At 33.4% G+C, this 24,940-nt stretch overlaps 7 protein-coding genes and 6 pseudogenes across 13 annotated transcripts, besides 4 other annotated features; 5 read left to right on the top strand and 8 right to left on the bottom strand.

Moving 5' to 3' along the window:
* Positions 1 to 7,468: part of a mobile genetic element that runs on past the window's edge.
* On the bottom strand, positions 16 to 994 carry TVAGG3_0280960 (annotated as a pseudogene). Its single transcript has one exon. A coding segment is annotated over exon 1 (979 nt).
* Positions 1,488 to 1,797, bottom strand: TVAGG3_0280970 (annotated as a pseudogene). Its single transcript has one exon. A coding segment is annotated over exon 1 (310 nt).
* TVAGG3_0280980 lies at positions 2,380 to 3,008 on the bottom strand (annotated as a pseudogene). The gene has a single exon. A coding segment is annotated over exon 1 (629 nt).
* TVAGG3_0280990 lies at positions 3,880 to 4,414 on the bottom strand (annotated as a pseudogene). Its single transcript has one exon. A coding segment is annotated over exon 1 (535 nt).
* TVAGG3_0281000 (uncharacterized protein) lies at positions 5,685 to 6,392 on the bottom strand (the record flags this gene model as incomplete). The annotated part of the gene is made up of 1 exon (XM_051228865.1): positions 5,685 to 6,392. A coding segment is annotated over one exon (708 nt), but the record flags the coding sequence as incomplete, so codon positions are not given.
* An 87-nt stretch (positions 7,469 to 7,555) lies between the features above and the next one.
* TVAGG3_0281010 lies at positions 7,556 to 9,199 on the bottom strand (annotated as a pseudogene). Its single transcript has one exon. A coding segment is annotated over exon 1 (1,644 nt).
* A 44-nt stretch (positions 9,200 to 9,243) lies between these two features.
* Positions 9,244 to 9,774, bottom strand: TVAGG3_0281020 (protein of unknown function, DUF4106 family; the record flags this gene model as incomplete). The annotated part of the gene is made up of 1 exon (XM_051228866.1): positions 9,244 to 9,774. A coding segment is annotated over one exon (531 nt), but the record flags the coding sequence as incomplete, so codon positions are not given.
* A 616-nt stretch (positions 9,775 to 10,390) lies between these two features.
* On the top strand, positions 10,391 to 11,451 carry TVAGG3_0281030 (annotated as a pseudogene). The gene has a single exon. A coding segment is annotated over exon 1 (1,061 nt).
* A 7-nt stretch (positions 11,452 to 11,458) lies between these two features.
* Positions 11,459 to 11,486: a terminal%2Cinverted (terminal inverted repeat of Mariner transposon ID:TVAGG3_0281040).
* Positions 11,459 to 12,762: a mobile genetic element.
* On the top strand, positions 11,555 to 12,682 carry TVAGG3_0281050 (Mariner transposase; the record flags this gene model as incomplete). The annotated part of the gene is made up of 1 exon (XM_051228867.1): positions 11,555 to 12,682. One exon carries the CDS (start codon positions 11,555 to 11,557, stop codon positions 12,680 to 12,682), a length of 1,128 nt encoding a protein of 375 aa, XP_051098597.1.
* Positions 12,735 to 12,762: a terminal%2Cinverted (terminal inverted repeat of Mariner transposon ID:TVAGG3_0281040).
* A 618-nt stretch (positions 12,763 to 13,380) lies between these two features.
* On the top strand, positions 13,381 to 16,326 carry TVAGG3_0281060 (uncharacterized protein; the record flags this gene model as incomplete). Its single annotated transcript, XM_001313341.1, has 1 exon — positions 13,398 to 16,322. The coding sequence occupies one exon, from the start codon at positions 13,398 to 13,400 to the stop codon at positions 16,320 to 16,322; it is 2,925 nt and encodes a 974-aa protein (XP_001313342.1).
* Positions 16,327 to 16,884: 558 nt separating this feature from the next.
* TVAGG3_0281070 (uncharacterized protein) lies at positions 16,885 to 18,384 on the bottom strand (the record flags this gene model as incomplete). Its single annotated transcript, XM_001313342.1, has 1 exon — positions 16,982 to 18,379. The coding sequence occupies one exon, from the start codon at positions 18,377 to 18,379 to the stop codon at positions 16,982 to 16,984; it is 1,398 nt and encodes a 465-aa protein (XP_001313343.1).
* Positions 18,385 to 18,465: 81 nt separating this feature from the next.
* On the top strand, positions 18,466 to 21,434 carry TVAGG3_0281080 (WD40 repeat-like family; the record flags this gene model as incomplete). Its single annotated transcript, XM_001313343.1, has 1 exon — positions 18,489 to 21,434. The coding sequence occupies one exon, from the start codon at positions 18,489 to 18,491 to the stop codon at positions 21,432 to 21,434; it is 2,946 nt and encodes a 981-aa protein (XP_001313344.1).
* Positions 21,435 to 22,710: 1,276 nt separating this feature from the next.
* TVAGG3_0281090 (glycine-rich protein family) lies at positions 22,711 to 23,959 on the top strand (the record flags this gene model as incomplete). Its single annotated transcript, XM_001313344.1, has 1 exon — positions 22,838 to 23,959. One exon carries the CDS (start codon positions 22,838 to 22,840, stop codon positions 23,957 to 23,959), a length of 1,122 nt encoding a protein of 373 aa, XP_001313345.1.
* Positions 23,960 to 24,940: the final 981 nt, after the last annotated feature.

Here is a 24,940-nt window from a genome sequence, read left to right on the forward strand (position 1 = left end):
TGAACCATTTATTTTTCAAGCTTGACTTTTTACAATTTGAACTTTGTTTGCGTAGATATGAATTCTGAAAGAAGTATGAGGGTCTTGTATGACTTTATACTTCTCCCATAGTTCATGTCTGTCAAACTTACCTGCCATGGACTCTTTCATAAGTTCCATGAAATCGTCTTCGGACAATCCGGGGAAAAGTATTATGTCAGTAAGTATTCTTTTAACATCCTTACTTAAACTCTTGGCTGTCTGTACACAAATGACAACTGAGATGTTAAAGTGTCTGAGCTTCTTAAGAATTCGACACATATCTTGTTCTCTATTCTTAAGCAAAGGATGAGAGGCGAAATCATCTAAGATAAGAAGACATCTGTGAGGGTAAGTCTTCCAATCGTAAGATTGCAATTTCTTCGAAATGTATTCTATCTCTTTCTGTTTGTTTCTGAAGTGTTTCTTCTCTAATATTCTCTGCATTTCCTCATTTGGGTCTTTAAACTTCGAATTTATATACTCATTTATAGCATTGTACTTCAAAACCCTTCTTTGGTACTTCTTTATCCAATCTAACAACTCAGTATCCTTTATACATACTAACTTAGACTTCTTTATAATATCTTTGAACGAATTGACGGTTTGGTCAAATTGATCAGAAGTCGAACAAATAACAACTAACTCATAGAATGGGTTCTTCTCATCTAGTTCTTGTTGTTGTGCAGCCATTTTAAGATAAGTGAAAGTCTTACCCGACCCAGGTGGTGCAATTAGACCTGTTATACCATTCTGAGCAAATAAGAACTTGTCATGTATAGGCTTTATCTGAGCATTTTCTAACTTCCTCTTGTTCTTGTTTAAAACATTCTCAAATTTTTTGTCAATGTCAGCAAACTTTTTTCTCTAACATATTTTTAGAAAAATTAAAATTTTTATCTTTTAGAAAATATCTAGCGATTTCGCTATCTATATTCGAGACAAGCTTTTCGACAGCAAAACATCTGTCGACCATAAAATCTTACATAGTGTAAACAAGAAAGGGAATTTGTTCTAAAGTTCTGTTTCTGGGAATATGACAAGAACCATAAAACATTACAAAGAGCAGTCTTAAAATTTGTCAATGACAGACTTGTTGACAGAGATGACGCCGATTGGAAAGATGAAGTCCAACAAAATTCTTAGAATGCAAAGAAGACACATGCGCTGTTCTTGAAGATGAAATAGAAAACAGAATAGATGAGCTATTAAAGGACAAAGAACTTTTACATAAATATAGTTGCGCCAAATTTGACATAACTCCACCAGAAAAGAAGAAGAGAGAAAAGAAAGAAAAGAAAGTAGAAGAGAAGAAAGAACCTGAACCAGTTCCAGAGAAAAGAAATTTGACATATAAAAATAAAATTTTATTTTTAGAACATTTCTGGGTCAATGTCAATGTTCTCTTCCTCTTTAGGATAACACTGGCTTAGACTCTAAAATCTTTTTACCCAATTTACCTTGAACTTCTACAACTTTAGACTCATAATATTATGAGTCTTCTTTGGTTCATAAGGTATAACAAGTTTGTATGCTTTGCCTTCTTTAAGTTGAGAACCTTCTGTCAAAACTTTCTTTGACTGTTAACAACCTTCTATGTCTAAGTCTTCAAATTTCGCACCATTTTTAGTCACAATAGCAAACTTAACTGGTTCGATGTTCCAAACTTTGCTGAATGAAGACTTTTCAAAATGGTAGAAGTAAACATTCAAATATGTGAATGGGTCTAGTTCTTCTTTAAGTCCTGACATGTACTTATTTACTGAGATGAATTTTCATCTTTTCTATCGGATAAAAAAATATTTTTTTTAAATTTACTCAGAAAAAATTTTCTTTGTATATACACCATTCTGACATCTAAAAGACTTTTGACATTTGCCAAGAATGTTCGTTTAGAAGCTGCCATATAACCATATTCTTGACAATATTGTTTATACGAATCGTACAATGACTTTCATCTAATGACACAAAGTCAGTTTCATCTATGAACAGTTCATATACACTCTTGTTTGCTTCTAACAATGTTTTGTCTCTCTTCGGTATGTGGAATTTGTCTTGGATTGAACTTAGAAATATCTAATGTCATGAAATATGAGAATGGTTGTAAAGTCAGATGTCAAAGTTTCTGCTAAGTCGTCAAAAATATTCTGTATCTTGCATATGAGAATCTGACGTTCTGACAACTACATATCTTCTGTCAGAACTTTCTAACTTCATCGGAACACATTGTTTGAAACCATAATGAAGTTTGCAACATTTTCACAAACTCTTTGGTCTTTATACTTTTTTCAACAACTCCAACTTTGTCTGTTATAAGACTCTTCAAAGCATCTGAGTTCAAAACTTTTGTTGTATCTATACTTTGAAGTTCATTGCAAACTATAAGTTTCATATTCTCTATTGAGGAGTTAAACTTGCCACAGATGTTTTCTAAGTTTGTCATATTAGGGTTCGAATAACCTTCTAACAGTTTGCACAAAATATCTGTAAAGAAAGTATTCTTACCTGTTCCTTGTTTTCCAATTATAATGAGAGCAGTTTCATTTTTAGCACTTGGATGTTGTAAGATTTTGCAAACCAACATAAGATATACTCATAGACTCTTTCGTTTCCATTGCATATAATTTCTTTGACATGGTCTAACCAAGCTTCTATAACATTTTCTTTCCATTCTACTTGTTCGTATTTATATCCAGTGAAGATAGAATAGAAGTTTGGAGAAGGTGTATAAACTTTATACCACGAACTGAAAAATCTTCAAGTTTTGACAATAAGATATCCCAAGCATCTAACATCTTCATGCCAACTTGTACGACTTTTATTTTCTTAAGTTTCTGTCTACATTCTTGTTCAGACACTATTGTTGCTCTTGGTTTGTTAAAGACAACATCCCATTCTTTCATGACATAACATTCTGGGGCAGAGTCAACATAAATGACTAAACGTTTCAAATTCTCGACTGCTTTGTTATAGTCTCGAAATGGACACATATTTCTGAATGCTTGGAAGTCATAAAAATCTGAAACATCTATTCTGTACATTTTTATAAAAATAAAAAAAATATTATTTTTTTATTCTTGACTTTGTTGTTGCATTTGTTGTTCTTGCTATTTGTTGTTGAAGTTGTTCTTGTAATACAATACTTTCACCAGTTGCATCTTCCAATTCGAAACTTTCTGCCGTCATTGACAAATACATAGGACATAAAAGTTTTACAGGAACAAAGTTTGCGTCAACTAATGTCAACGTTATACTTGCCAAAGTGTTTGAGTTCACTAAGGTTGAAAATTCTGCATTCGAATGAACAATAGGCAAACCAGCAGAGAAAGTATTGTTATACGCATAAGTATCTTTTGGTCATAATAGTTTCTGTCGACATTCGAATAACACTTTGAACCTAAGTTTGAAACAATATATAAGATTGGTGTGCTTAATGTCAATGGAATAGACATTCCTTGTATGACACCTTTTCCTGTTATAGGAAACTGTTGGTAGTAAAAACCAGAAATAAGTTTTGTATTATAGCTCATATCGTTTATAGTAAACTCAGTCGGACATCCAAACATAATGAAAACCTGCTCTAGTTGCAGCACATGTTACACCGTACTTAAAGTATTAAATAAGTCAACAAAACCTGTTGGTGGTATATCTGAGTAAGTATCTTCAAAGGAGTATTTTTTACCATTCACAACAATAAAGTCTTCTGGTGTCAAAAGAGCAAAACAGGCTTTAGTCGTCATTGTGTTTAAGGTTAGTTTACAATATCGTCCTTGAGGACTTTGTAAGTTTGTTGTTATAGAATTATATGACTCAGGGTTTTTAGTCGTAATAGTATAAACCATTATGTCTTCTGCCATTTACTTAGCAAATAAATTTTAATGAAATGTTGTGGTCGTCAAATATTTTTATAACGTCTGGGAAACTATATTTTAAGTTCAACGTTTCACCTCCTTTCATAACGTATATCTTGTCAATGGCATTATATGAAACACCACAGCACTAATGTCGGGTTCTATTTCTTTGATGTTTATATCGTCTGCCTCTGTCAAAAGTTTCAATAGTTCTTTCAAAACTTCATGAGGTGCAATGACATATGAGTTCACTTTTACAGGGTTGTGTTCGACCAAGTTTAACATTATACTTAAAGCTTGACAAATCTTCTCCTGAGTTTGAAGTTTGTCTTTCAGTTGTTGGTAGTCGTTTCGAATATCTGCAACAGAACTTAAGTCTCTGCTAACTTCAGGATATGTTGTTGTTCTTTTACAGGAACAATTGTTATACCATCTTCGTCTTCGTATGGTTTCCCCACTTCAACATCTCTGTCTTTGACATTGACAACAACACTTTGACTGTTTGTTTGAGTTGGTGAATTTAACTTCACATCTGCCACCGCCATTAAACCTTTTGAAACACTTACGCTTCTATTTTTCGGAAATGACATTTTACTTAGAATAAAAAGATGGACGTATTCGGATATCTTTTGAATTGAAGCAGAAACAAAGTTTATACTCACAAACAATACAAATACATTGACAGAATAGTTCTTTACACAATGGAAAATGTTATAGAATAGCAGTCTTTGCTGAACCAAAATATTTTCATAAAGCAAAGAAAGTTGGTATAACTGAAATGGTGAAAGTTCTTGAAGCAGACAAAAATATAACTTCAAAACTGACCGATATTACTAAAGAAAAGTTTATAATACAATATTATGTCAAAACTGGCGTACTGTCAATATTTGACGGAGAGAAGTCAGTTCAAGAACAACTTACTGACCTGCTGCCAAAATCTGCTCGATGGAAGCTGTCGTTATGCCAATCTGAGGAGCCCCAGCAGGTTTCATCGAACGAATCTTCAAAAGAGCATCTTCCGTGAAAAGTGCTATTGGTTTTGTAAACTTCTTTGCTTCAATTCATCTGGACCGTCTCTGTCACCAGTATATTGTATTTGAACTGTACCAACAGTTGAAATACCACCCATAAAGTCTTCTGAGTCAGCAAATGGAATGCCAAGCCTAAAGTTTGAACGGTCTCCATTTGTATATTGAGTTTTTGACCTCCTGTATGAGTCCATACTTTCACATATGGCATAATAGAACTTTGCATTTCAGGGTTAATGGTTGTTGTGAAGTTGTTGTTAAAGTTCATAGCATCTAATGTCAAGTTGTATGACCTCATATCCTCAACTGTAGAATATTCTTCTCTTGGATAATATTTGCCATCTATGTTTATATGATATTTAATACCAGGGTTGTAGAAACAAGAATAGTCATTTATAGTTCGTCTGAACAGTACAAACATAGTATCTGCATGTTTCATTGCAGTTGTTAAAGCAATATCTGTTCTTGCACCTGGGTCAGCACTTTGGTTTCCAACTTCACCTGCAAAGTCTTTGACAGATATTTGGTGTATAGGGAACATAAGTGGAACTGCAATATATTTGGCAGCTAAAGCATTTGAAATATCTGGGTCCAACATATAGACTGCAAGTCTGCTTTCTATTCTCTTGCATTCAAACTGTTCGCATGTGAACTTAACTGGGTCCCAAGCATCTCCAGCAGCATTGAAATAATAGTTTACTTCAGTGTTGAGGTTTGAGAAACCAAAGTCTAAGTCAACTTTGTCTTTGCAAAATTCGGCGAATGACGTTTTATTTGTTCCCTTTACGTCTGTAAGAGTGAATGGGTCTTGTGTTGGTGCAATGACTAAGTTATTTTTGCTTGGAGTAAGTTCGATAGAAATTTTTCCTGCCCAGTTTGGCAAGTATCTTAAAAACCTGAAGATGAGGAAAGATGACAAAGGAACTCTAAGTTTCAGTTTTACTTTGGTTACTGCTGCTGCAGTTTGTCCAGAAAGGTTAACATAAACTCCTGGAACGTTAGGGTCAAGTCTTCTTATTTTCTCAATAGTTGCATACTGGTCTGTTTGTTCTCTAGCTTGTGGTTGTACTGAGTTTCTCAAAGCGAACCATTCATAGTTTGCCCATGTTACTGTTTGAACTAAGTCAGAGTTAGAATATATCTTATATCCCATGAAAACTTCTGGAGCATATTGGTATCCGACATAGAAAATTCCATTGCAACCTTTCTTGTCAGACAACTTGGCAGAAGGTTTTATTTCAATGTCTTGTTCCACGTATAAGAATGAGTTGTCAATAGAAATAATATGAAACCTGTCGCAAGCAATATCTACTGTTGTTGAAGAACCTTCTCCAAACTCACCTACGTTTCCATAAGAAACAGCAGTTGTATATTCGTAAGTTCCAGGAACTATTTCTGACCTTCTAATGGCATTGTCGCATTCGTTATACCATTCGGAAACATTTCCGTTCATGGCATCCAAAACTGTTGGCGTTATATTCTGAGCGGCGTACATTTCATATGGGTAAAAATATAGAATAGTTGATTTATGTGTCATAATAGAACCCACTCGACCAAGCTTTACTTTCTTCCTGACTGAGTTTTTAACTCTTCTTTTTCCTTCATTGCCACTACTTTCACTAGATGAAGTTACTTCTTCACTACTTTCACTTTGTTCTACTCTTCTCTTCTTCTTTGGTGTCGCTTTTGGTAACTTGCCCTCTGCTTCAAGTTGTTGCATCTTTGCCTCATGTTCACCTAGTATATTGTAAATTTCCCATGTCCTTTTTGCCTTTGGGCTCTGGTCGCCCATCTCAGGTAACCTATATCCTAGAAAGATTTTGTCATAGTTTGTATTTGAGTCTTCGCGTATTGTTTGCATGACTCTTTCCTGAGTTTCCGGTTCAAGCTCTTCAAACAGAGCTTGTCCATATGGAATAAGCTCGTTTCCAAATATATGTTTTTGTAGCCATTCTGGTTTTCTTTCCATGTTACCAATAATATCTTTTGTGAATGGGAAAGCTTTTACCCAATGTTTCAGTCTTGCGTCATTTATTTCTGTAGTTGGTTTTATTTTGTCAAGGAACATGTTTTTCAATACTAACATTTCATTTGGTACTGTCCATTTGAGTTTTCTTAAATATTCATCCCTTCTCGGTTCATTGTCTGCAAAGTAAGTTTTTATGACATTTTGTAAACTTTCGTTTGCAAGGTCATGTACAATAGGTTCTCTTCCTTCTCTCTCCCTAACTTTCTTTCTAAACTCTTCACCAAATATACCATCTCTATGGTTCTGTGTAGTTCTTTGAGATAAATGTTCTAGAACGTCAGGTGTTATATTTCCATCAGCCATGTTCATTTCATACTGGTCCAAAATATCTGCATCTTTCATATCTTTCAATGGCATTAAAGCCGCGCTGAAAATACCAGCTATATCTGGTTCACCATTCACTTCCATTGCGTCTACAACTTCTTGGAATTGAGGTTGTAAGTTTATGAACCACCTATCCGGATTAGCTTTATGACCCCATCTCATTGTAGTTCCATAGTCTGCAGAAACAAAAGTAGGTTTGTTTCCAATTGGTTAGGTTCTGAATGAACTTTAAACAATGTTTCATTTCTATATGTTTTGTTGAAATTTAACCTTTTATTTTCACCGAGTTCAGCCAAAGATTGAACGTTATATGTCGTAAGTAAAAAGGATTATTGTATTTGCGTACATTTTCTTTCAGTACTTCCATTCTATGCTGAATATTTTCATCTGATGTTGGAGTCTTTTGTATGTCGGCAAACATTTTTCGATATTCTTCTACTATGTCAGCCGAATTTTTCTTAGACTCTTGGAAAGATTCCATATTCTCCGCATACACTTGTTGAGGGTCAAGATTTTTCGGCTGTTCCAAATCTTCATCTAGTTCTGTGAAGTTAGTTTCCAAAGGAGGACTTGTTCGTTTCCTTCAGGCTCTTCTAGCTGTTGTTGCTGAACTATTTCTTCCATGTCTGGTTGTATCTGAACTTCTTCCTGTGGAGTTTCTTGTACCTCATCTGCTGGCATTTCATATATTCCGAGACCGTTTTAAAAAGTTCCCTATCTAAGTCATCCGATTCATAACCTTTCTTCTTTCGTTCCGTCTCTATTTTTTACGCGTTTCATGAGAGAGTTGAATTATCATTTAGCTCTGACACCAAATATCTCGGAGTAAATTCATTCATGTCATTTGGATGATATGCTATTAAATCATATCCCTTAGCGAGTTGTATTTTCCAGGTTTGAGATTATATCCATTTGGTGCTGACCATAAAGCTAAATAGGTTCGGGTCAGTATTTCCTTCCTTGAACTTTCTAATAGCTTCTTTATATCTGTCACTAAAGTCAAGAGTATCTGGGTAACCATAATCTTCCTTAAGCATTTTTAAGAATTCTTGGTTTCCTTTTTCTCTACTTCTTTTATGTCCTTGCTCTGTTTGTGGTTGTTGTTGTGCAGGGTTTTGAACTGTTGGTTGCTGTGCTGGTTGTGGAGGTGGTTGTTGTGCTGGTTTTGGTTGTGGTGCTGGATTTTGAACTGTTGGTTTTGGTTGTTGTTGTGGTGCTGGATTTTGAACTGTTGGTTGTTGTGTTGGTTGTTGTGTTGGTTTTGGTGCATGCCTGTGTCTGTGTCCATGTGACGATGTAAATGTTTTAGGTAGTCCTGGTGCAGGTGCTTCTCTTGGAGGGTTTGGTGGTATATAAGTTCCACCAGCTGGCACATATGTTCCATCTGCAGCATAATGTCCTACCTGACTTTTCGTTTTTAAGAAAGCATTTACTAGGTCTGTTTTGGTCTGTTGTAACTCTTTTTCTTGACTTTCCACAACAGTTGCTCTAACGGCGTCATAGGCACTTTGAACTGCCTGTCTCGTTGCTGCATCTGTTATTTTCGTCATATTTTGTGCTACTTCTCTTAACTCGTTGTCGAAACCTTCAGACTTCAGTTTCTTTCCAGATGAGAAGTCGTTCACTAGTTTCACCTTACTATGAAGAGCTTCGAAGGCATTCTTAAAGTCAGCATTCATTAAAGCTTCATTTGAACTGTCTTCATCCGCTTGTATTTTTGTCCTTATTGACCCTATAAGTTGGGCTGCTTTAGCGTTGGCTTGGGCATCTAACCAGTCATTATTAGCTTTTATATATTCTGCGCTTTTCATTGCCTTTTGCATGGCTGCGTCGTTATTTTTACTTTCTTGTGCTAAGTTTTCATACTGTACGGTTTGGTTTTGCAACTGTAAAAGTTTTTCTGCCTTTACATTTGCTTCAACTTCTTTTTTATACTCATCGCTATCCATATATGTCTTCAGGGCTTTTTGTTTTATTCTTCATCTTTCAGTACTTTATATTGAGTAGTATGGTTTTTCAAATTTATAACATCTTGTTCCATTTTTGCTACTTCTGCTGCTTTTTCTGACACTTTTTTCGCATATTCCTCTGTACTTAGTTCTTTCAGTTGTTCTTCTTTCTTCTTTTTCTCTACGTTTAACTCATTGAGTTTCTTTGTGTGTCTGTCATATTCTAGTTTCTTTTCGTTTTCACTTATTTGTTTCTGTATGTCTATGTTTGACTTTTTGACATCTGTTATTTGATTTTTGAGTGAACTCAAATTCATTTGACTTTGAGGGTTATAAGCTGTTCCGTCTGCAGCTCCACCATAGCCTGCCATTTTCGCTAAAAGTGCCGCTCTTAAACCTCCACTCTGTGCACCAATAACTCGGTTTAAAAGCATAGGGTTGCTTGACATTTGTTGCAACATAGTGGGGTCATTCATCATTTGTTGTTGCAACTGTTGTTGTGGTGTCAGTTTTACTATTGGGTGTTTCAATGCTCCCTTCCTCTTACGTATATTCTTACGTAGCTTACGTGGCATTTTAAGTGAAGTAAAAAACGGTTTTTGACAGATGTTTATATGACACTTTTTGTTCAGCACAAAAAACTACTCGGTCAAAGTGTTGTCAGTTTTGTAAAATAACCGTCTTATCTCATTCTATAAGGGGAAAAAGGCTTCTCAAAGTATACTTCCTTGGAACGCCTGTAACTTTTCCTGTAGCGACGATAGACCCTTACTTGTCCGGACAAAGTTATACTATTTTGAGTGCTCTACAAAAAAGTCAACGGCGACGACTCTCAAAAACCGTTGTGTAAAAAGTTTTACCGTTGGACAAAAAAGTATATATAGAAAACAAAAAACGTTTATAGTTCATTCAATATTTGAGATGGAACGGTTTGCCAACGGTAACTATTAAATAAAATAAAAAATAGAGGGGGTTACCGTTGACAAAAACCGTTTATTTCAAACTTTTCTATGAGTGGTCCGAAAAAAAAACAGTTCATTTTTCATAATGGAAGGAAGAAAAAATGTCGCAAACAATTCGTCGACTACCTCTGCAGTTAAAGTTCCTACAACTTATGTCTCACCATTCTCAAAACCCTTACGACCTCCTATAATACCAAAGCAACTTCCTCATACAATTGCAAACAAATTGTTGGACAATTCAAGACAATCTACTCAAGAAAATACCATACAAACAAACGAAACAACAGATACAGTTGTACCAGACACAACAGGACAAGTTTTACAGTCTTCTCCAATTGCAAACCAATTGTCCAACAATTCAAGACAATCTACTCAAGAAAATACCATACAAACAAACGAAACAACAGAGGAACAACCAAGCGCGTCATCGATGACGACAAGGTCCCAGATGAGATACCTCGCGTTCGCGAAGCAATTTCAATCAGGAGATACAGAAAATACAGAAGAAAACACTACCATATCTGAACGTGTTCGCAGGCAATATGCTAAAAAAAGACTTCAACTCCTTGAAAAACTCAAAAACCAATGGGGAATTCAAGACGACACCGATTATTCGGAAGTGTTTCAGTCTGTTATGGATAGTTTGCAACCAGTTGAAAATGAAGTTAAAGACCCAGGTGTTCTCGTGGACTTGTTTGTTCAATACTTGCCTGTTACAGCAAACCTAATTGCACTACAAGCCATCGACCAATTTATTAGACTTTTCCCCAAAAATATGCAAACTTATTTGCAAAATGTGAAAATTTCTGAGTATGTCAGCATATATCCCAATACCTACAACTATCTCGAAGAATTGGATGAGTATGGGCAAAGGTCCTTTTACGTATACTTTTTTACCAATCCAGGACAGTCAAAATATATTGTATACAACCTTTACCAGAATTTCAAGACAATTTCCATGTCATATCCACTATAGCGTTAGATACACCAGAAAGAGTTCCCTACGGTAGCAAAGTTAGTATTTCAAGCTTCCCGAAAGCTACCAAAGGACATCCTATAAAATTGGCAGAATTCACTCATTCAAATTGCCAATTCAAACAGGATGTTGAGTTTGTATTCTTACACGATACCACATTCATAATACAGACACCTCCAGATGGACTCTACAAAGTATTTATAGCTAGACACGTAGCACCAGATGACGAAGAAGAAGTCGAGGAAATTATATCTTCGGATAATGAAGAGGAACAAACATTTGAAGATGTTAAAGACTCAGATTATACTGAGTAAAAAACTATAGGGTGTCCAAAGGTGCGTTTAGCACAGCGCTCTATATGAGACTATTAAAGGAGATATATGCTGATTATAAATATATAATAAAAAATATGAATATATGTATATGATGAGTATGTTGTATTTTGGCGCCATGCCGGGATATAAAATGAATTTTGAGACAAGAGGCGGTTTCGCGGGAAATTTTGGCGGGATTTTTTTCATTTTTTTAATGAATCATAAAGAAAACATCCTCGCTCTTGCAAAAAAATGCAAAGACTGTAAAAAAATCTACGAGACATTGGTAAAATGCTTCGGTATGGATGCTCCTAGCTATTCCACTGTAACGTATCATGTTAGGATGTATCACTTCATGAACAAAAAGGCGCCCATCATAAAAATTGACAAAAAATCGCCGGATCAAAGAAAAATCAAAGCAATTCTTCAAGCGCTAGATGAAGACCCAAGAGCATCACTCAGAAGGATAGAGGAGATGACAAAGATACCACATACAACAGTCAGTTATTATCTGCACAATTATTTGAACTACAAACTAGCGTATACACGTTGGGTTCCGCACAACCTTAATTCAGTTCAAAAAAAATCTAGAGTCCAATCTTCGAAAGAGCTCCTCTCTATATTGGGTGCGTATCAATCCAAGAAGTTTCGCTTTTTAGTAACAGGGGACGAGTCTTGGTTTCAATATGCAACAGAAGCCAAAATCATGTGGATCCCGAAGGATGAAAATCCGCAAACATTCCCGAAGAAAAAAATTGACACGCCAATGATGATGTTGTCGGTTTTTTGGGGCGTGAATGGCATCATCGCAATTGATATTCTTCAAAAACCTAATACGATGAATGCTCAGTATCTAATTGACAATGTTCTTACTCAAATTATCAATTCTGATGAGTTTGAGAAATCCAAACAACAAAAACAAAAGTTTGCAATTCATTTTGATAATTCAAGAGTTCACAAAAGTCATAAGGTAATGAATTACTTGGTGGAAAACAATGTCAAAGTTGTTCCAAACCCAATTTATTCACCTGATATTGCACCCTCTGACTTTTATTTATTCGGCACGCTAAAAAAGAGAGCTGAAGGACGCGAATTCGCGAGTCCAGATGATCTTGAAAATTTTGTAAGAGAGCAATTTGAGCAATTTTCTCATGATGATTTAAAGCGTGTCTTTGAAGCCTGGATCGATCGCTGCGAACGCGTGATTGAATCCAATGGTGATTATATTTAAATAAACTTTATATATATGTAACTTGTTTATTTCTATTCGCAGTATTCAGGTTTGTGCTAAACACACCTTTGGACACCCTATATTTAAGATTAAAAAATTTTATTTTATTTAAATATCTTTCTTTTTCATCGGAGTCTTGGGGTCAGTCCTCCTCTAGGTTTTTTAGGGGCTAGAAGGGGCGCAGCCCCTGGAAGCCCCACTTACCTGACCTATATATGAATTTTATAGCATGTCTATTTTAGTTTTTGATTGATCGCGAAATTTAACCACCTTAGGCTCAAATTTCGCGGAAAATTTTCCAAAAGAATTGCTCAAACCGAAATAATTGATAGGACGTATCATCAATGGTTGTAGTAGTAATGACAGATGTGAAAAAAACTCCATATTTCAAAACTTATGTAAATTGTAAGTTATTGCTGTGTATTAAAATTATGTTCTCTTATTTTTATGGGGAAATTGTTGCAATGATCATTTCTACCATTTTCGCAAAACCTAGCTATGCACTTAATGACTTAATTCAATTTTAAGTAATTTTTTTGTTAGTAACTGACAAACATGCGTAGAATAGTGTGATCGTTGAAACTTTGTCAATACTTACTCTGACTATGACTGTGCTCATAGCGCTTATGAAGATATAAAGTGATTTTTAAAAAAAAATTTACAACTATTCAAACCTACCCCCTTAAATTCAATTTTTCAAAAAATACAGTTTAATATGGCCAACATTCAAGAATTTTACGAAGCTTTGTGTGCGTCACAGAGAGAAAATGATGTTGCGAATACCTATCGTTTAAATGAATACCTTCTTAATGCATTTCGAAATCCAGAAAATTCTGACTTGGTTATGGCTTCATATATCCATCTTTTTCCGGAAAAAACTGGAATAGAACTTGACATAGATCCCAAAGAAGTCACAAAACTCAAGACATTGATTATTGCAAAAATCCTTTCCAATTCATCTCGAGGTTTTTCGTTTGAAAATGAAGAATTAAGTAAAGATTTCAAATTTTGTGTGATGATTAACATGCGTGATTACTACTTATCCCTGCAATTCGAACGATGCCAATCGCTTTACGAAATGCTTGAAACAATCAAAGTAGCTATAGACCTTAATACACTCCCAGACGATTGCAAGCAATTACATTTGCTAATTCTTATTTCAAATCCATCTTTTAAAGAAAAACCAACATATTTATTCGAATATTTCAAAAAAATTAATCAAAACCTCTTTCAAATATCAAATTTTCAACAGGATAGTGCTAAAGTTAATCGTTATTTCTATGTATTATCCAAAATTCTTTTTTATTTTAAAACGTACGCAAATCTTACAAATGTCAACAAAAATATAGCAGAACTTGCATCCCCGCTTATAAAGCTTTGTTTAGAATTGTACAATGCAAGAATTTTACAGAATTTTGTTTTTGATCAATTTATTAAGTCATCAGAGACATATTTATTATTAGAATATCTCCCAAACATCCCATTCGACTTGAATCAAATCTCTGTTTTCGATTACATCAAGTTTTTCCCAACAATTATTTCATGTTTTGATTGGAACAAAGTTAGATCGCTGAAAGAATCAAATAGCAACGAGGAACCCACAATTTCCGATGAAATTGTTATTTTTTGCATCAATTTCTTATTATCTTTGTATCATGATATGGATTTTGATCAAATCGAATCAATTGTGTCAGATTTCAGACTTTTGAACTACTGTTCCAATCCTTTAGATGCAGCAACTACTTTATGCAATCAAATCGACGAAAATTGGAATTTATCTGAAAATAACAACATTTTAAGGTTATTATTACTTGTTTCTTATTTCCATGAGATTCCTGGGTTCTCTGATAACGATTTTAGTAAATTAATATCCAATTCATTTTCATTTGCCATTGATTCTGGCGATGAATTTTCAGTGAAATTTTTCTTTTCACGTGCAAATACAATGAGACCATATACATTGGCTCCTATTTATGACAAAATACTTGAATTCTGTTTCGAAAAAACTGATCTCATTCAATACGGATTTGAATTTGTTTCAAATGCTTTGATCGATTACCATGGAGAAAAATATGAAGATTTCATTGGCAGAATCATCGAATTGATGCAGAATTCTCAAATAGAGTTAAATATAATTTATTTGTTGTTGTTCACAATTAATGGTCGATATTTAAGCATAAATTTGAAGATAAGTATAATAAAAATTATCGAACAATTTAATTTGGAAGAATTGTTCAATGAATCACCAACACAAAATGTTTTGGACATGGGACACGCCGTTTTGGATCTATATGTAGCAATTTTGCTTGAAACACAATTCGATCCGCAACAAACTCCTGAATTTGAAAACAACGTGTTCGAATTGATCTTCAGCAAGATGACTTTCGTTCTGAACAATATTCCGGTCCTTCGACAAATTCAAACCGAAAATCAAAATTCTGAACAAACCGAAAATCAAAATTCTGAACAAAGTGATGAATTTTCTGTGGATGATTTAAGTGGGCGAAATCTTCAATTTTATGCTCGGTGCATGGAATTATTTATGAATTTGGTTTTGATAAAAAGAAATCATTTGGAACCTAATTTGTACGATATTTTAGTTATAATGCTCAGTCAGCTGTTTGAAACACGACAATTTTGTAAAGAATTTATCGATTCGTATTTCATTTTTGTCGAAATCTTTTCAACTTTCGAACAAATCGATCATCCAATATATTCTTGTTTAGCTGAATTTTCTCAGAAATGCATTTTGGACACGAAGCAATATCTTGTTTGCAAAAAGTTTTATGACAATCAAGAAGAAATCGAAAGAAATTCTTCGAATATTGTATTAATTCCATTTGTTACAACTACTGAACAGGTTATTGAATATATAAAACATGCACAAGGATATTTAGCCATATTCAACATGATTGCTTACGCCGCAATAAACAATTTATTCCCAGAAAATGTTTCTCCAGGCTATATACCACAAGTTATAACTTCTTCACTCAAAGAATATTCTTATGAATCAGTTATTTTTGATATAATATCAAGAGTTTTGTTTGCATGCGGAATGGTAAACTTTGAAAGATATCATATTTACTTGGAATGGTTTTTGGATCAAATTAACAAGTTTTTGCATGCATACGGCTACAAGAAAGAATTATATGATGGAATTGCATTATTAATTGGTGCAATAATTTATCATAAAGGTCCCGAAGAGAATACTGTTGAGATGTTCAATAAATTGAAGACCCTTGAACTCAATAAATGTACATTGATCGATTGCGAAATTATGTTTGCTAAATATAGTCAAGATTTGGAACAAACAAAGACATTGTTATCTGATTTCGACAATATGAAGACAAAATTAAATACGTTCGTCATAGGAATTTGTAAGGAATTGCTAGTTAATCCTGAATTAAGTCAAATCCATGAAGAAGTTCTCCAGATAATGCTCAAATATGTAAATGATCCTCCATCTTTATTTTATTGCGATTATGGAAATTGTTTCATGGCCAGCAATATGATTGATTTAATTGACTTTTTGCATGGTTACTATCAAGAACATCCTGATGTTTTCGATATCAGTTATAACGTTAAGACTGAATCAAGTACCTTGACTAATTGGTTTTTCAGATATTATCAAAATCAATAAAAAGTTATTTATATATAAATTTAATCTAATATGACTGTATCATGTTATATGAACAGATAATATAATTTATGTTGGTTAATTCAGGTCAAAAATTCTGAAAATTTTAATAATTTTTCTCATTGGTCTCAGAGTTAAGCTTCAAATGGTTGATATCAGGTAGGCCCAAAATATGATGCCTTATTTCACGCTAGAAATTGTAAGGTCATCCTTTAATCAATCTATCTCTAAATAGTTAGTTTTGATTGTTCGAATATATCAAAAAGACCTTTTGCATAACAGAGATAAAGAAGTATTATTCTAGATTGTTGCTTTCAAACATTGAATTGGTTGAAATAAGTATAATCCTCTGGACTTTACAAAACTAATATCTGTCATTGTTTCTGTAGACAAAATCATAAATTACCCACTGTCAAAAGGGAACTTTTGTGAAAAAAATAATCGAATGAAAAAAATTAAATTGTCTTGAAAGTCCTAAACCACGCTAATATTATCATACATTTTGTTGCAATTACAATGGATGCTCATATAAAATACAATTTTTTTTTTAATCATAAAATACAGTAACAAATTTTTATTCTAATACAATTACAAATATCAAAAACATGTAAAAATTGAATAAATCTACAAATTATTAAAAATAATATCTCTAAATTCTAAAATTAAATAAGATCAGTAACTTCCTTGGGCTGTTCCTCTTGTTCTTCTGTCTTAATTTCCTCACTTTTGTTCTCATTTGCACTTTCTTCTTCATCTTCAGGGAAAATGTTGTCAACGGAGTATTTGCTTTGCGCGGATTGTCTTCTGTATTGATTCCTTCTTCTTTTGGTCCGACCACCTTTTTTAACCGCAATTTGTGGAAAATGCAAAGATGTCATTGTAAAAGATACGGCAAGCTTGGTAGCACTCCTTACACCAAATGACAAATCTAAATTGGAGTTGTAGCATTCTAAATTTTCTAACGTATCAACTAATAAAAGTAAAATTGCACAAGAACAAGTAATTGAGCAGTAGTATACTGCAGAATTACGATCTTCAGATGATTGCGATGATATGTACGAAGAATAAATGCATATACAAAGAAACATCAAAATTTCAAAAAATGATTTGTAAAAAACAAAAGAAGTTGAACCAGGAGAAAACAATGTCTCCCACAAAGAGTTATATATTGATATAATAGCTGAAAATCCAATGATTAAAAGAGAAATTATTGTATATTTGACTTGTTTTTGGTTATTTACATTAATAATCATGTAGAAATAGCATACACAGCATGACATGATTGATACCGATGTTAATACATTAAATATTGACTTCATAACATAAATAAAAACATTTGAAACGTAAGGACGTAAAATATCAACAGGAATACTTGATATAAGTATCAGAGCAAGTAAAAATTCTGTAACGAACTGAGCTGGTCTGATGTATTTCGTTTTTTCAATAGAAATGTAAATATTATAAAATAAACAACCTAAAATCAAGGAAATACATAGATTTGTAGCTAGTTCGAAGTGTACTCTTGGGCTTGGCGTGTATTCTATGAAGCAGTTTATACGAGAAACTGCAGATGAATTAGGAGGAAAAGAAATATCGATATTAACAACACGTGTATCAGAGAGTAGAGCTGAAAATACTTCCTTTGGCATTGTTGAATTAGTCACTATATCCGTTTCGTAAATTTTCGGACTTGATTCATGCATTTTTCGGTTAAAAGTAGATATTTTGGCTGTTAAATTCATTGTTTCGATTTTCTTATTTTGATTGAAAAGTTGAAATGACGCTCTTATTGAGTCATGATAAACATCAAGATTTTGTATGATAAAAAGGAAATGATTTGATGGATTTTCAAGTGATTCTGGTTGTAACTGCGAATATGATAATACTCTGTATTTATTTGGATAGAAATACGCAAAGAGTAATGGTGCTAAAGCTATTAGAAAAAATTGAATGAGAGTAGACTTTAAACTAGATATATCCATCAACTGAAGAGCCATTGGTGGAACATCTGATTCGTTTTCTGCTAATGGTACTGGCTCAAGTTGCTCTAAAGAGTTCATAAATAAAATTATTTATTAATTTTCCGTATATTGAATACAATAATCTCAATTTTTCTAATTATCGCGGAATATTTTATAAATCAAAAATTTCATAAAAAATTTTTTTTAGATGGATAATAGTCGGCCTATTCAAGTCGGCTTTGTTGTAAATGATGATCCCCTTCCATCTGATTTTCACTATACTTGCTGTTGTTGGATCCATAATTCGAATTTTTTCTCTAAAGAACCATTTTCATTTGAAAAAGTGTTCGTTGCAGGCACAATGGAAGGCCCACTAGTCTGTTTTGGTATTAATAACACGAAAATTGAATCAGTTAGTATCCTTATTGGTCATCATAGCAATGTTTCAGATATAATTAACGGTTTACAAGGAAAGCAATTCTTATCAATATCAAATGACGGAACATTATGCGAATGGAGAACTACCGATACTAGTTGCATTTGTAAATACCCAGAAATTGTTCCATCAGGAAATTTATTCCTTTCAATACAGCCCACAGAGATAAATCATGTCTGGATATGCTCAATTGGCCAGAGAGCAGATCTTTTTGATACAAAAACTCAATCAATTTTGTGCTCAATTTCAATTCCATCGTTGGTCTCTTTTTCTTACATGACATCTGCAAATAGTGTTTACGTATCAGAGTCGTGCATTGTTGTAGTTACAAATAACAACATTAGGCAGATTAAATTCGAAAACAACGAAGTTATTTCAAATAAAAAGATTCAAAACATTTCTTCGAACATTTTCGAGAATTACTATTCAACGCCATACGGTGTAGTAAGAATTAAACGCAATATGTTTTCGGTTTTATACGAAAGAGGAAACTCAAAAGATTATGAGTTACAATTAGACGAATCAGATTCGATCCAATACGTATATTGGGTTACAAAAAAGCATTTGTGCCTCGTTACATTCGGCGGATGCTTCTTTGTCGTAAATATTTCTCATTCTAAAGAACTTGACCGAATTAAAATCGAAAACATTGAGAAATACAAGTTCGAAAACACTTTTGTCTCAGGGAAATTTGATTTTCAGCCTGAATTTGGCTTTGTTTTCCCTCATTCTTCAAAATCTGTTCGATATCTCAACAAAGAATCGCAATTTTCATTCACGCCTGTGAAGTTTGTTGCAAAATACAGTATTCCTATAGGTTCTTCGGACAATATAATAACATTAAACAAAAATAACCACGAAATTGAGGTTTTCAACTGGTCTTCGCTGGAAAAAGTTGAAGTATCTCACAAATCACAGTCGAAGATCACATGTATTTACTCAATTCCTGTTAAATACCGTCAGCAAAAATTAATGATTTATGCAGGAGGCGCTGACGGGACAGTATCGTTTTATTTTGATATATCTGAGACACCTATTCGCACTATTGATGCTCTTGCATCGTCAATTGAAAGCTTTATCAGATTACCGATTAAAATCGGCGGAAGAGAGTCTGTTTTAGCTGTTGGAGAGGATGGATCGATAGCTCTTATCAAATGGACAGATATTATTGTCAGGTATCCTGGCTTTAACACCAAAGTTTTAGAAGTTTATTTTTATGAACAGCAATCTTTCCTGATTGTTAAATATTCCAGCGGTGAATATTTTGTATATAGCCTTAAGTCATCAGATATCATTGATTGCTTGTCAGTTGCCCCACCTTTAGCTCAGAAATTTTATCCATCTGAAGAATGCTTCGAAGAAACAACATTTTCGCTTGAGACCATTGATGTTGGCCGATCATCACAAGTTATAGCTCGTTTAAGGCTTGATTCTGAGTTAGATGACTCAAATTCAAAAATTTTACAAGCCAAATACATAATTTTCAGGTTATTACTTCCAGGAGTACCAGTAAAAAACACTCCACCAGGAATTTCGGATAAATGTGGCTCAAACTTAGTTTTTTATGGAGATTCTCCAGGAACAATAACATTATTCTATAAAAACCAAGCATTGACCGGCCACCACATATTCGAATCATCAGAAGATATTGCAGGCATGCATTTTATTGCATGGACAATCCTTTCCACCTCATTTTCCTTTACAAAACCAAGATATTCCCCTGATTACAACGGTTCCTACTTTTTACCACTTCTTTCCCAGCTAATCAACCACAAGAGTCAACATATCCGCGATACAGCCTCTCTTGCATGTGCCAATTCCATGATGGCGACTCCAATTTCGACTGCCCAGAATATTGTCACTCCTTTCATCTCAAACAGGCACCCGATGACTGAAACTGAGAAATTCCTTCTCTCCATGGTATTTGTGGCCCAACCAGACACTCTCCCGTCAAGTTTCCTTCTAAATCTTTTTGACTTTTTAGTGTCAAAAATGAAGTCAAATTCAGAAGAAGGATATTTGTCAACTGTCATTTTACTGAATGGTTTTGACTTATGGGAGAAGACTACGAACACCAATGACCTTCTCTTGAAGATCATGAGGGAAATGGTCTCGCATCAAAGGCATCAACACGTCAACACAATTTTCGCAATTGTTTCTGGAATTCATTTCCAAGAATTCTTCCAAAGTTTCGATAAAATTGTTGACGAAAACGTAACAGTCGCAAATGGAAATATTGTTTTAAAGAGGCTGTTTGAGCTTACCAACCGTGTTTCTTTCAGTGGCGTTGACATGATTGGAGCTCCAGCAACATTAAGAATCGCTTACGTTGGTTCTAAATATCCGAAATTGGCTCAAGTTGTTGCAGAAGAATTGGCAAGGGCGACATTGACAAATAGATGTGTTTCTGTGTGCCAGAACGTGTGTATTGTAGCTGTGAATGGTACTTGCTACGTTTTCAGGAACTGCAGTTTCGAATTCTCTGTACAATTAACTGAAACTCCGATTTCTGCTTTGATTTTGGATAAAAATGCAGCAAAATGTGCGGCGATTTCCAATGAATCTAGTGAAGTAATTATATTCTTAACTAGAACAAAGAAGGAATCGCTGCTTGGAGCAAAGAAACCTGTAATAGAAAAAAGATACGAAGTGTTGAAATCAAATGATGTTAAGGCTGAATGGGGACCTGATGGAAATCTTGTTATTAAATATGATTAAAAGATTTTGTTAGTATTTTTATTATTTACATATATCTTTATTTGAAATCCTGCAAATAAAATTAATGAATCCTCAAATCATATTCTTCTCGTGTTAACCTTTCAGTAAATTCAATTTTTGGAAGACAGACGCAAAGAATATGATTTCAAGTTTAAAATTTACAATATTCAAATACTGAAGATAAATGCAATCAGGTGATTATTATTCCAAAAATAGAAATCTCAGGTTCAATTGCTGAAGAAAATTGCAGCCAAGTGGTAATTATTTCAAAAACAGAGTCCATTAACTCATCAATTCGAAAATGAGAATAAAGACGAAATAGAGCAAGTTGAAAATAATAGCATTGGATTATTTTCCCTCATAATTTCATTAATTTATTCCATTTTATCATTTATTTTCTCATGGAGTAATTCAAATCCAGAATTAATATCGCATGCAATAAAGGCTGAAACTATTCCTATCGAATATTTAGTCACTCGTCAAAATGTTGATGGATCATGGGTTGCCGCTTTTCCATATATCAAAACTATATGCACAAGTAATTTGACTGAATTTCCTCTAATAATCAACAAAGCTTTGTTGTTCCTAAACAAAGTAGATAAGAATAACAACTGGGATGATATTATTTTGAAAGCCCGATAAATCATCTACCATTTTATTCAGAGTTGGCATGAGACTTTCTAAACTAATCTGCCTAAAAAGATCTTTTATTATTAATGTTTACTGTTCCTTTTCCATTCATAAGTGATGCATGTTTAATAGTTTAAATACTAAAAATTTCTTTGACTTTGCATCCGGAAATCTATTAAATTCGGTTTTCATGCATTCTTTTAGAAATCCTCACCACAATCAAATGCAAAAAACTTTTCAAAAAGTTGCTTATGAATGAATTTGTTATGAATCCCTTACTCGATGTTTAATTCAAAGATTATTATAAGAAATATAAATTTGATTGAATACATACATTCAAATGAACTACATTCCATATTTGTTATGATGTTTAATTTTATAGAATTCTATAAAAATTCTCTAAATAAAGAGTATTAAGCCTTAAGCATGCATATTACGATGTTGGCAGTATCGTGATGCGGTTTCCTCTAATTTGATGCAAACAGAATGAGCTTTTATCTCATAAAAAAAATAAATATTACGAATATTTGATACTCTCATCTTGATATTAATTAATTTAAAACAATTTTATTTTGATCCGCTTTTGAATTATCATTTGAAAATATTTCAATGGCCCAATCAATTTTCTTTATTGTTTCATTTTATCCAACGATCATGAATGATTTTTATGGTTATTCATGAGTATGATGAAATGAAAATAGATTGAACTATTTTAATGGCACAAAATATGTCATTATTTCCATTTAAAATGAAAAAAATGTCGCGATTGAAGAATGATAAAATACGGTGTCAATGATATATCCAAAACTAGATCACCTCTTCCTGTTACAATCGATAAAAATAAGTATACATTCGATTATCCCTGCGAAAGTGCATCAGATTGTACAGATTATTTCATCAAATTTTATCCTGGAAAATACAAAATTGAAGCATATGGCGCATCTGGAGGCACTTCGAAAGAGAGAGTTTCTTCCTACCGATTACCAACAGGTGGTTGTATTTCAGATGATGATGTTAAAAAAGTAAACGGCAATACAATATGCTATCAAAGAGGAAGTATTGGTGGTGCAGGTGGATATGTGAGTGGTACTATTTTGTTAAAAAAATTAACGTTTGCTTATGCGACAATCGGTGGTAAAGGAATCTTCGGAGGAAGACCACATTTATATGATTCTGATGAATGCTTTTATCCGGAAAATATGATAATCGGAGGATATGGCGGTGGAGGTAAATCTGCAAATCATCCAGACGGATCTGGAAGTGGAGGCGGCCAAACTGCCTTAAAATTTGTTAAAAATGATCTTTGGCATCGAGTGTTAGTGGGTGGAGGTGGTGGTTGCGATACGATAGATGGAGATTATGGAGAATACGATGATGGTTCTGGAGGTGCTGGTGGCGGTAAAGTAGCTCAAGGATGGTTTAAAAGTAGTGTTTATAATGGAAATTACGTTGCAAATTCTACATTTGGTTTCACATTTGGTTCTGGTGAATCTGCTAGAAGACACGGGTCAAGGAATGAAAATGGTGTCCATTTATATAACGAATATAGTGATATTGTTGGCGCTGGCGGCGGTTGGTTTGGCGGATTTTCTAGTATGGATTATAACTCAGGTTCTGGAGGAGGGAGTTCATGGATTCTTGAAAAAGATGCGATAATCCCTCCTGATAACATTACAGCGCATGATGATTTTTATAATCCGATAGACACTCAACCATACGCTTTCCAAAAGACAGGCCAGTATTTATTTGAAGATGCTAAGTATGTTTCAGGCGTTTGGGAAGGTAATGGAAGACTTGTAGTCTCTATTCTTGAACAAATTCCTATAACAGACAAAGTTAGTTATAAAAATAAGTTTTATATACCATTCGCTATGATATATTTAGGTTTGTGTTAATATATTATGTTTCATGAGGAAAATTATATATTCAAAAGTCATCTGAATTATGAATAAACTTTGCTATCCTTTTAATCATTTAAATGCATATAATAAGCTATATAATTATCAGGAGATATAAGTATCGTGATAATGTTGTTTCAATATGATAGACAATTGAACATTATCATTGATGACAATGAAAAAGTCGAATCTCATTATATTTATCATTGTACACTGCGTAAGAAAGGCAATGATGAGTTTATCCCTCTTCAAAATTAAGATGTATCAGATTGATTTTGCAAAATTTCATTCAGTAAATAATTAAAATGCTTAGGTAAAGATGAAGCTTCATGCTTAATAAGATATTGAATTCATTTTTATATGTTGATTCTTCCCTCTGTTTGACTTATTTCACGAAAATTGGTTTTAGGAATTACACCTCTTGATTATGCAATAAAAAGTAATCAAAGAGCTGACAAATCTTTATAAATATAACAGCAAACCCACCAATATCTAAACAAAAATCAAGCCATTCATTAATGAATTCAAAAGTAAATTTGCATGAGAATCATATGATACTATTCAGATTATTATAAGAGCATACTTTCGACGGAATGATATGGCCATCAAATATGTTGCTTTACATTAATTTTCAATGATGCATCAATCCTGTTGTTAGAATGAAAAAAAAAATCAAAATTATAAGTCGTTCAGAAATACATTAGCATCAGACCACCTAAGCATTTTTAAAAAATTCTAGTTATACATAGTAGTATATGAGTGCGGGTTGTGTGACTTTTTTTGTTGCATCTATATATAGACGATGCATTAAAATATATTTATTTATAAATCATTAAAAAAATTAACATTAATTTTAAAATAATTTATTTTTTATCTTTTATAAAAGAAGCTATATATAGATGATGTCAGATATTCCGCGATTAATTAAACATTGTTTAAATCCTGAATGGGTTAAACTTCAATTTAAAAATGAAGATT

Source organism: Trichomonas vaginalis, chromosome V, assembly GCF_026262505.1.
Source record: "Trichomonas vaginalis G3 chromosome V, whole genome shotgun sequence".
In the NCBI taxonomy this organism is placed as follows: Eukaryota; Parabasalia; order Trichomonadida; family Trichomonadidae; genus Trichomonas; species Trichomonas vaginalis.